Genomic DNA, 12,568 nt, shown 5'->3' with positions numbered 1-12,568 from the left:
ACGTCTTTAAGATTCAACTCGCAACTTTAAATTTTCACTTTATTATTTTATAAACACATTTTAAAAAAAGAGATAATTTTTATGTCACGGTTATAAGCATTAGTAACCGCACATTCTTTCATCCATGTTAGTTCTTTTTTAGGTGGAAATTTTTAATATTCTTTTACGATAAAATATCTATCTTTACTTGGCTTATCAAAAATTTGTTTGTCAAAATTGTTTCGACGTAATCTATTATTTTATTAAAATGTTTGCTTTATCTGTTATCTGCAATTGATGCCATTTTATGATTCATCATGGAAACCAATGGAATGAAACCCGTCACTTTCGATATTAGAAAAGAAAAGAGATTTCAAGCAAAGAAAAGGAAACTGGAAGCCCTCCTTAACCTTTTTCAAGAGGAAGACAAATCTCTAACCATATCAAATAAAAAGAAAACCTCTACCACTCTTCAAGAGGACTATAAAACTCTCAAAGACGAATTGAAAAAATATACAAGAAAACCAGACATGGAACCAGGCTTTTACCTTACAGATACTGGATATAAATCTCTGTTAAGATTAAAAGATAAAAAGCTGTCGAAAAATGTAAAGCCTTTATTTGTGAAAGATATCTATCAAGTTCTCCTTAAATCTGTTATTGGTCATATGTCACCTTATTCGAATATTAAATGGTCAAAATTAGAACAACCACAAAACATTGTTAAAACTGTCTTTTTAGTCATTGAAGGCCTTCCTAAAAAAGTTGTTCTACAGAATAGAACTTCTCTTTCAAACCTTACTGAAATTTTTCCCTTTGTATTTGATATTGCTTCTTCGAATTTACCGTTCCCTCAAGAGTTAACCACATTGCACAAAGTGACTCATTTTCACATAGAAAATGGAAATTCTTATTCTTCTATGTTCCCAAGTAAAAAGTCTGTTCAAGTTAAATCGGATGAGAATTTACAGAAACCTTCTAAAGTTCATTTGCTGCTCAGCCCAATTCAATTGGTAATGGAGAATTATCCTTTACCTAAAAGTGTGTTTGAATACTCTAAAAGTGATAATTATTCTTATTCAAAGGAGAAATATGTTCCGGTTACTGCTAACTCTCCACTGTTTGCCTTGGATTGTGAAATGTGTCGTACTGATAAGTCCAATTCTGAACTAACTCGAATTGCTGTAGTTAATGAAAATCATGAAGTTGTTTATCACTCATTAGTTAAACCAAAAGCCAAAATTATTGATTACTTAACTAAATTTAGTGGTATTACAAAAAGTATGTTAAGTGGTGTTAAAACTAGATTGGAAGATGTTCAAAGAGAACTAAGAGCTATTCTGCCATCAGATGCAATCCTTTGTGGCCAGTCTTTGAATTGTGATTTGCACGCGCTTAAAATGATTCATCCATATGTTATAGACACTAGCATAATATTTAATTGTAGTGGAATACGTCATAAAAAAGACTCATTGAAATATCTGTCAATGGTTCATCTAAATGAAAATATTCAGGGCAGTAAAATGGGTCACAGTCCAGTCGAAGATGCTTTGGCGACTATGAAATTGGTTCAGTTAAAACTGAATAACACTATTAGTTATGGTGATCTCTGCATTGGTGATGGTATTGCTTCGAATAATGTAGAAAAAGATATTGATATTAAGTTTTCAGGAGAAAGTAAACAATGTAATGAGGAAGAAAATGGAGTAGTAATTAGTGAGAAAACAGATGAGAATGAAAATAAAGAGCAACTTGGAATGTCTAATGAAAGTCAAAGTAGTTTCTTTGACTTGACCTCTAAATATGAGAAAAAAGTTTGCTTAATTGGCCCTGAACCAATCCTTAATTTTTATGGTGATAATTTGCCTGAGACAATAGACAAAAAAACAAAATTTCATAAAAATAAAATCATTAAAGAAACTTTAAATAATATGGATAACTTTAATCTAACAATAAGTCATGTTGAATTTAATACAAATGAAGAGTCTGATTGGATAAATGAATTAAATGAGCTTGTTAAACTTGTATTTGATAATTGCTCTGCTAGAACTATGTTCATGGTATTTATTTCTGGTAAAGATATGATAAATTTCCAAGATATTGTTAGTGGAATGTTTATGGCTACTGTGAAAAAGAGTTAAACATAATTTTTACCTTAAAATTGTTTCTTAATTGTTTGTCTTAGATTTATATTGAAAATCATGAACTTTATTGTCATAAATGTAGAATTATTTATGCCTTATTTGAATTTAAAAATACAGTGTTCTCCCTTAGTGTTTTTAGAAGGGCGGTTTGCCCTGCCGGCACTTTGATCCTTATAAATTCACCATCTTTGTCCTTTTTGTAAAAATAAGCCGCCCATCCATTAAAAACGCTGCCTTTTTATTTACATTCCAATTTTATAAAAGTTAATTCTCTGTTTTAATAATTACGCACTGTTAAATAATCTGTGTTTATGGGTTTAATTCTGATTACAATTACAAGTATTTACTTTGTTAGGATTATTTTCGACTCTAAATTTTTATACGAGTTTTTCAGGTGAAATATTAATAAATTTCTTCATTTTTAATAACTTGGTTTTTAAAAAGTAATGCAATTTTAAATCTTTATTTTCTCACAATTTTCAGTTTAAATTGCATTAAAATCTCTCAAGTTTATCAATAATTTTTTTAAAAAAATTGTGTCCAAATATTATCTATTAGCAGGCTTTAATTATTTTTATAAAATGTAAAATTTTCTCTTATTCTGATAATGAGAGAGAATTATGTTTTGAAATATACAACATATAAAATTGTATAAGAGGATAATTTAAAAATTGTTGAGGATCAAATTCAGTTATTATATAGTACTACACATTTTAATAAATTTTTACTGTTTCAAAATTTGTAGTGTCCATTTTTATTCCTAGGGAGAACTCTGAAAATATGTTTAAGAACTAGGTATAATTTGAAATATACTAAATTAATGACTGATTTTGTATTTGCATTTTCAGGTGTTTCTTTTCTTGGAATTGTTTTTTTTTATTTCTATATTTTTTTTATATCTACAAATAGCTTATAATAATTTCTCAACCACCATCTGTCATTGATTTATCTGGCTATTAATTTTAAAAAAATGTTCGAAATTAAAAGTTTTTATGGAGAGACACCGTGATCTNTAAATTTCTTCATTTTTAATAACTTTGTTTTTAAAAAGTAATGCAATTTTAAATCTTTATTTTCTCACAATTTTCAGTTTAAATTGCATTAAAATCTCTCAAGTTTATCAATAATTTTTTTAAAAAAATTGTGTCCAAATATTATCTATTAGCAGGCTTTAATTATTTTTATAAAATGTAAAATTATCTCTTATTCTGATAATGAGAGAGAATTATTTTTTGAAATATACAACATGTAAAATTGTATAAGGGTAATTTAAAAATTGTTGAGGATCAAATTCAGTTCTTATATAATATTACACATTTTAATAAATTTTTACTGTTTCAAAATTTATAGTGCTCTTTTTATTTCTAGGGAGAACTCTGAAAATATAATTAAGAACTATAATTTGAAATATACTAAATAAATGACAGATTTTGTATTTACATTTTCAGGTGTTTCTTTTCTTGAAATTGTTTTTTTTTTTTTATTTCTGTAATTTTTTTTATATTTAATTAATCAATAGTTCTTTTAATTTGGATAATTTAAAAATTTTTGAAAATCAAATTCAGTTATTATATAGTACTAAACATTTTAATAAATTTTTACTGTTTCAAAATTTGTAGTGTCCATTTTCATTCCTAGGGAGAACTCTGTAAATATGTTTAAGAACTAGGTATAATTTGAAATATATTAAATTAATGACTGATTTTGTATTTGCATTTTCAGGTGTTTCTTTTCTTGGAGTTGTTTTTTTATTTTTTTTTATTTCTATATATTTTTTTTATATCTACACATAGCTTATAATAATTTCACAACCACCATCTGTCATTGATTTATCTGGCTATTAATTTTAAAAAAAATGTTCGAAATTAATAGTTTTTATGGAGAGACACCCTGATCTATGGTAGAATAATTGCTAAGTCTTGGCAATTTCAGAGCAGTGACCTGCAAGAAAATAAAATAATAAAAACGCAGAAAGGGACCAACTCGAAGGGTATAACTTGTTGCCATCCATGAGCAAACATCTACATGTTTTTTTTTTTTAAAGTTTTTTTTCCATTTGAAATCAATTTGGCTATTTTTGTTTGTGTGGCAGATCACGATAAGAAAATATTCTTTACATAGGATATACTAAAAGTTAAATTTAATTATTGCTATCTAAATACACAAGTGGGTGACCTTGGTGCTAAAATGCAAAACTAAGGCAAACAACGTTAAAGAGCACAAAAATATTTATAAAAAAAATATATTATAAAAATATTAAAATTATTTTTATAAATATTTTTTCTGCTCTTTAACGTTGTATGCCTTAGTTTGGTATTGCTGTCTAATCTATAATGTACATTTAATTTGAATAAAAGTGGAAATTTGTTATAACAGATTAAACTGAATGTTTTCTTTTTACTGTGACAAATTCTCATCTAGTTATTAGACTATTTGAGACTTGCAAATTTTTTTTAATGTTATGGAACTAAATCAATTTTTTGAGCAAATTTTGAAAATAATATTAACAAATGAAAAAATTAGTTGATCTTGTAAAACTCTGTTTAAATCAATTATGTAAAGTGGTGGACAAAATGTATTAAAATGACTTTTCTTGCTTTCCTTAGTATTTTATTTTTTTTAGTTCAAACAATATTGTTTAATTATTGTAATTATAATAATTTATATATTATGTAATTATATGCATTAGTTAATCATAATAATTTTTTAAGTGCCTAAAATATTTTTAAAAAAGGTTTTAATTAGCCAGTATTAGCTATCGTTAAATAAATTTTTTAAGTTATGCTTTAAAATATCTTTGAAGTTAATTTCCTCATCTTACACCCCTGTATATTCCATTACAAAAAACAAGAAAAAAAAAACTTATAGAGATGCATTAATAAACAGTTAAGCAATGTTGAAAAAATATGTAAGTCTCAGTTTATTCATAGTATGTATTTTATTTTTTTCCATGGAAATAGTTACATTTTAAATGGGTGCCTACTTAAGTTAAGATTGAATAAATGTGGACTTAAATGACATAAGCTGTATTTTTGTAGGCTGCACCAAGAGTAAGCTTTTAATTGAATGTGGAAATAAACTTAGTTTCTAATGGGTGGTTTCAAATACTCCAGATATTGTAAGTTACAACATGCTATCTCAATTTGGAATACATTGCTCCCCTTAGTTTAATCATGAAAGCAGTAAAAAGTTAAGATGCCTTGATGTTAGTTTCACTTTATCTTCATCTTTTTAAGCCCCATTTAACACATTTGAAGACATTCCTATGCACTCTTAAAATAGGCACTTAATTGTAAAAATCTGTTGACTTGAACAAAAGTATTCAGGTTGATATCTATACAACTTACAAGAAATGTTTTGGAATAATTATATGTACCTTCAGATCGTGAAACCTGTATATCTAAAAAGACATGAAGACTATCTTATAACAAACATGCTACACCTAATAAGTTGCAGTTTATTGTCTGCTGACAAGAAAGGAAACTGTAAATGATTAGTTGAGTGATTTTTCTCTCATGGTTTTAAAGATATTTTTCATAGTCATAAGAGTATGTGTCTCTATTTTAAGTCTTAAATGTTTTGGAACTTCTAATATTTAAAAGTTTTTCATTCAAATAGTCTTTTTGTAAATGATGTTGCTGTTTTAAGAATTGTTCTATTCCTAAGAAATTTTCAGTATTAAATTCTTCTTAAGCCTTTAAATTTTTAAATATATATCCTTTTCCTTCTCAGCCTATTATATTCTAAATTTCTTCTTGGCTGACCAACATTGGCATCACTTGGGCCCAATTTTTAAGGGAGATACAATTAAAGTATGCACTCAATCCTAATTTCACAGATAAGAAAAAATTCTTAAATATGCTAAGTACCTACTAAAAGAGTAATTATTTTTTATTTTTTTCGTGTTTTTAATTTTAAGGAATTTAAACATGGGAATCGTGTTTGGTGGGTATATTACCTTTCCAATAGTTAGAAATCTCCAGAAGTCCCTTTCAATATTACTGACAAATAAAGAAAATTTTTGCATTTAGATTGTGAAGACAGATAGTATCAGAAAGATAAAGTTTTTTTTAAAAAAAAGGGAGGTTTAAAGAATTGCACAGTTTTTGCCAAATGTATGACATCAAACTTTCAAATGATTTTTCTTTACAGTTTCAATTAAGGTTTAAATCCCCTTAAAGTTAAAGAGATAAAAATCCACCATTCCTTTCCCCTGCTAACAATGACCATGCTGGTGAGATCTGGTTTGAGATATCTCCTCAATTAAGAAAGAAAAAATCTTTTCTAATGATAATTTTAGTTAAATTATCTACACCTGCTTAATGCTTATTTTTGTCATTTATAATTGTGCTAAGGTATTTAAAATGAAATCATTGCATGTTGTATGCAACAATGTTCCTCAGGGGGTTTGCTTCGTTGAAGTAAACACGGGAATCACGCTCCCGAGGTACCCCAGTGATATTCCCTCATCATTTTTCTTAAATTTCGGAATATGTAAATACAAAGTTTCTTAGGTTTTATCACGCTAAAAAAAGAAGCATTCTCTAAATAATTTGTGATTGCCTAAATTTATTCTTAGTGTCACAAATTCAGTTATTACAAGAGTGTTAGAATTTCAAGATCTTCTCAACAAGATAGCTATATCTGGCTCTTGTGCCAATAAACTTTAATTTACCGACTAATGACAAAATCTCTGAAAATTAAGGGTAAGAAGTAAAGAAATATTGAAAGTTTCCATAGCATATGGGAAATATTGTGTACCCTATTGTATTTAATATTTGAACGATTTCATTAGATAATTATGATAATATTTGAATACATGCCTAAATTATTCACAGGCACTAATTCAAGTCCTATTTAAATGTTGAAATTTCAGTGATGTAAAATCTATTTTTTAATTCTGTGTTAGAATACACAAAAAAATAATAAAATGAATCAGTTTAAACACAGCTTATATTTATTCTTCCTTATAAATATTTACAAAAAAAAGTTACAAGAGATCCTCCCTCTAGACCCTGCCAGTGCCCTATTTTTGGTCCGTAAACTGGGGCTAGGAGTTAGTTCCCCCTACAAAAGCATAAAAAATAAAATTCAAGTAAATAATACAATAAAATATTTGCAGAGAACTGAAAAATATCTATACTAAAAGTAATAAATTATATAGGATATTTAAAACACATATATACAAAGAATTATCTAAAAATTTGTATCCTAATTATACAAAGAAAAAAAATATTAAGAAGAGTAGCATTAGACTATATATTTGGTAAAAAATGAGAAAAATAAGCAGCAGTTAAGGTTTTAAGAAAACAATCATTCTGTGCAGGAAAAACTTCAATTACAACATAGCTGTTGTCATACGATGAAAATATAACAAAAATGCTCCTGTCAAATACATTCCCAGCTGGACCTGGCCATAATAAACATGCTAAGTTTCAAAACAGAAGACTTCGACATTTTGATCAGAGGAAAAGATGCATCTCTCTCTGTCTTCCATTTCCTGCCCAAGGAAAGTCGAAGCATTACCAGGAAAAACATCTGTTGCAGAGGCAACTTTCTTTTTCCAGTCAGGATTTTTATTCCTGCTATAAGGAAATAGCAAGAAGACCCAGTTATACGTTTCCTACGCTTACAAATCAAACTATTAGAACATTGCTTCTGTAATGCTATGTTTCGAACTTCTTGTTTTGTGAGGCATACTTTTTCCTGGAAAAATTTTGCTGTCACATCATCCTGATTTGGAATGCTAATGTTAGCTAAACTGCCAGAAAAAAACTTTCCAGGACAGCAATTTTCCTTCTCGGCTACTTTCACAAAACAAAGCAAAAGACGTAACATAAATAATTCATTGAAATTCAGGAATTTTTTAATTATCTACTTTCAGAATTTTATAAGGGATACTCATGGTAGCAATAGCTTAATTATGTAAATGTTTAAAATAAGAAAAGTATTTTATCGAATGATGATCATTATGAAATGGTTTCATCTATATTAAACTTAAGTACGCAGTATGTATCTAACATAGGTTAAATATAGACCTTTTTCTTCATCAAACACCGGTCTTATATCCTATCTTCTGACTTTTTGCAATATTGCATAAAATTAAAATTTTAAATGTGTAAAAATTCTTCTAAATCAGAAGATAATACAAAAATTCAAATTATTCAATCTGCAGGGAATATATCCATATTTAACTGAGTTTGCACCAACTATGATTGCCAATGCCTTTTAAGAAATTTAAAAATTGTACATTTTTTTGTTTTAAAAAATAGTAAAGAGGTTTGCATAAGGATAGCTACAAATTGGACACTTCTAAGTTGTTTTTCTTTAGTCCTAGGCATGCCACTGTCTGTGTCTGGAGATAGTCAATACTTGGCATTTATTTTCGTGAAGGTACCTGTATACGAGACATAAAATTTTTACACTAATTTGGAGAATTATACAAAAGAATAATTAATAACCCAAAAAATATTCCTACAGTTCTAAAAGAATAATCAAACTTCGTTGCTCACACAAAATGAAACATTTATTTATACTTCTATATCTCAATCAGAAGCAACATTGTTGCAATATATTTTTTCCTTATATGTTTGACTACAATTAGTCCGAATCTTGTTGAAAAATATTAAATTAATCGACATGAAAATTTTGTATTTCAGTAATCGGCTCCTAGAGCAATAAATTCGCATTTCTTTTATCTAAAAAAGCAACTAAATGGAAAATAACTTACACAATAGGCTTTGGTGTTGTTAAATAACAAGCTTTATGTCTGGCGAGAACTGAATAAGGACAGCTTTAACACAACTTAGTAATGTATCACTTTTAATGTGTTGCGCATTAAGTAATCTTAACAATTTTTAAATTTATAATATTTTATTTAAAAAATTGCTAGAAATTATTTTTTATTTACATAATCTATTAATTTTCGAAAAAGAAATTATGAGATACAAAACATACACTTACATAAATTTATACAACATATTAAATATTTTATAAACTGTTTCATTTACTTTCCTCCAAATGCTTTGTGCGAAATGAAAGTAGCACCCTTTAATTTTTGTGTCTACGAAGACATCCTTTAAGGGGACAAGGGAGGTTCAAATCAATTTTTTCACATATGTTTCGAAATTTTGTGAGTTAATAGATATATACAACACGAGATGCTGTATAAAATTTAGTTTAGAAATTTTAAAAAAGCACCCACAAAAAAAAGTTCCAGGCTCATCAATTTTTCAAATATTGTGTTAATATTATTTATTGTGTTAATATTCTTATTAGATACTGTAACAAAACTTGTTTATCACCATTAATATTATTCAAAGACTTTTTTTAGAAAAAGTAATATGTGACAACGCTGAAGAATTTTGGAGGTAATTATGCCAATAGCCCCACCATATCTTGATTTGATAGCAAGAAATATTCCTGTACATGTAAACAAAACGTAAAAAAAAATTTCAAGAAAATTGAACAAAAATTAAGCCGCCTGGAACTTTTCGAAGTTATTAAAATGACGAAAAACAATAATTAGGGAAAACAGCAATTTTAGGAAACTTTTACCAATATTAATTTTTCTGCTATAAAATTGTGTGTATTTGCACTCATATTATAAAATAATAACGAATGATTAATTGTGTGTAAAAAATAATGCAAAACATACATAAATTTAAATAAAATTTTATTATAGACAATGTAAATGTTTAAAAAATGTCATTATCGACAATGTAAATATTTTAAAAATGTCAAATTTATTGACATATTTCTATTTCATAAATAAATTTTTTTTTTTATCATGTACATTGCTCACATAACTATATGCTATTTAGCTAGTCTGTTTTTTTTTAAATTGAAAAAATTTGAAATTTAAAAACATAAATTAAAATTTAACTCAAGAATTTACAAGGAAATTAAAATTTCCCGGCTCCATATGTTTCACCTTCTCGTTTTAAAATTGTAGCATTTTTTGATGCACATTTTAGTTTTTTCAAATTTCTTTTTAGTTTATAATCAGTAGTTTTTCGCGCCTATCTCTTTTTTCAGCTTCCCATAAAAAACTCATTGGCATCAATTGTCGTTGAAAGTTGTTCAAACGAGCTGACACAGCCAATATTAAATTCTCGTACAGCCGAAATCACAGCTAATTCAAGTCTTTTTTTGGAAACGAAAATTTCTTTTTGACATTTATTCCAAATGCAAACACTCATTTGCATTCTGTGTCTTAGCTGACACACATTTCGCTAAAATGTCTTCAGATGCCAGTCGTTGGTATACCGGCATAATCTTCTCTGCAACTGTTTCTGATAGAACAGTTTTCATCGCAGTGTGGCTACCTGGTTTCTCACTTTTTGCTATTGCTCTTTGAAAGAAGCACCATGAAGTTTCACCAGCAGGGCATTTGTTGTGCATGGGTTTCTTATTACTTGACATGCAATGAAAAAGCGATGCATAAATAGCAGACTTCATTTTGGAAATATCGGGGGCATTATCTTTTTTCGCGCATCGATAGTAATTTTGAAGTCGCCTAATTGTTTCATCTTTCAGCGCACCTTTCTTTCTTCCGCCAAGAGTCACCCCTTTACTCTTTCACTCCTGCACCTTATTGCGCAAACCAGTCCCCAAGCGTTTTGCAGTGTGATTAATGCATTCTTTATTTATAATGGTATCACCATAAACTTTTCTTTACGCTGCTGTCATCTCCATACTATTAGATGATCCACTGAAATTCTTTTGGCATTTTGGTTCATGAGCCGAATACCATACATGGAATTCCGGACTGTTAGCTCCCAAATTATTTTTGGTAATTGGTCAGTCATGGCAGTACTTACTCAGTACTTCATAATCAACCACCAGTCCGGTTTCAATGTGAATGACGAAGCCTATACCATACAATGACGAATGGCCACGCTTTTGCCTGGTGCCATCATACAATAAGCAGATGTCAAGAATATCTTGTGTATCAGTAGCATCCACATAATAATGTTCCCTAATTATGTGGAATTTAATCTTTACAAGATTTTGAGTTTTGTAGTTCGCTGATTTGTGTGAAGAAGGTAAATAACTGTTGTTATGCACTAGAGAGCTGTCTCGCGGTGGTCTAGACGATGAGGCAATGGATCCACCTACAATTGAACTACAATCGAGTCAGTTGCAAGATTTTGACGAATGGCAATGGCGAGTCCGAACCCCCAGGAAGACCCATCTAGTGCATAAAAGATAAAATGAGGAAGAAGGCCGATGTTCCATTGATAAAGCAATGATGAGAGTTGCCATCGCCAGTCATAAAGAACGGTAATAAAACCTGTTAGAATTCAAAAGATGAATAGTTGGCTAGGTGGTCGGAGCAAGCATTAAAAAATGTTAAGAGTTGAGGTCAGTGGTCGGAGAAAGGATGTCCAAAATGTTATATTTAATCAATAACAGTCGAGAATATTATTAGTTGCGCAATTGATGAACTGAGAACTCAACAATAACGGAATAAACATTAGGGGCTCCGCTAGACAGAGTGAACGTCGATAAATTTGGTTATGATGCCGCGATATGGCGTAGTCTTTAAAAGACTAAGAACATGAGATAAAACAAAAGAGAGATAAGCAAAGAAGGGAGGGGGGTGGTCGATGCGAGTATGTCCATAAAGTTACTTTTAATAAATTACAGTCAATAATATTAATAATTATTCATTAGATGAAGTGAAAACTATAGAATACAAATTAACATCAAAGGCGCCGCTAGGCGGAGTAAGTAATTAGAGAATTTAATTTAGTGGTGACATTGTGGGATGAGTCGTAGTCTGAAAAAGACGAACAACCTGTAAGAAGACTGAAGATGAATGAAAAATTAAAAAGGGGGGGTGGTCGGTGCGAGGATGTCCGAAACGTTATATCTGATTTAATACAGTCGAGGGTAATATTAATTATGCATTAGATGATGTAAAAACTCTATAGTAAGGAAGGAAAGAAAGATTTAGGGCGCCGCTAGGCAGAGCAAGCAAGAAATTAATATTGGTGACTAATGATAAAATATCTCCAATTCATGAAATGGATGTTAAATAGGCCTGTTAGAAGGTGGATAATTAGAAATGAGACCGTCGGTCGGTGCGAGGAAGGTAGGTGCTAATATATGATCTAGCGGTAGCAAACAATTAAAAATATACAATGCAATATATAACAGAAGCACTAGAATAGAACAAGCAAGATAAGTATAATACTTAAGCCCCAAAAAGTGGGCAATAGTGTAAAAGCATAAAATGATATTTAAATTGGCATATTGCCAGGGATAGTAATGTGATAAAAAGGTCTGTTAAAGGAGTGTATAGGCTGTCGCTAGATTAAAGATAGTTTTCTTAAAATATAAAGTAATGGTAAGATGTTAGTCTATGCAAAAACGGATGCAGCGGTAGTCGGTTTGACCTGGGTCTGTCCATATGTAAAAGAGAGGAATCCATTATCTTC

The 12,568-nt window shown here is 29.1% G+C and overlaps 1 protein-coding gene across 1 annotated transcript; it reads left to right on the top strand.

Moving 5' to 3' along the window:
- Positions 1-97: 97 nt before the first annotated feature.
- On the top strand, positions 98-2,861 carry LOC107444391 (uncharacterized). The gene has a single exon (XM_016058513.4). The coding sequence runs from the start codon at positions 297-299 to the stop codon at positions 2,118-2,120; it is 1,824 nt and encodes a 607-aa protein (XP_015913999.2). The 5' UTR covers positions 98-296; the 3' UTR covers positions 2,121-2,861.
- The last annotated feature ends 9,707 nt before the right edge of the window (positions 2,862-12,568 follow it).

The sequence above is a fragment of the Parasteatoda tepidariorum genome, chromosome 10 (genome assembly GCF_043381705.1).
Source record: "Parasteatoda tepidariorum isolate YZ-2023 chromosome 10, CAS_Ptep_4.0, whole genome shotgun sequence".
NCBI classification, from domain to species: Eukaryota; Metazoa; Arthropoda; class Arachnida; order Araneae; family Theridiidae; genus Parasteatoda; species Parasteatoda tepidariorum.
This window is presented reverse-complemented; position numbering and strand designations above follow the sequence as displayed.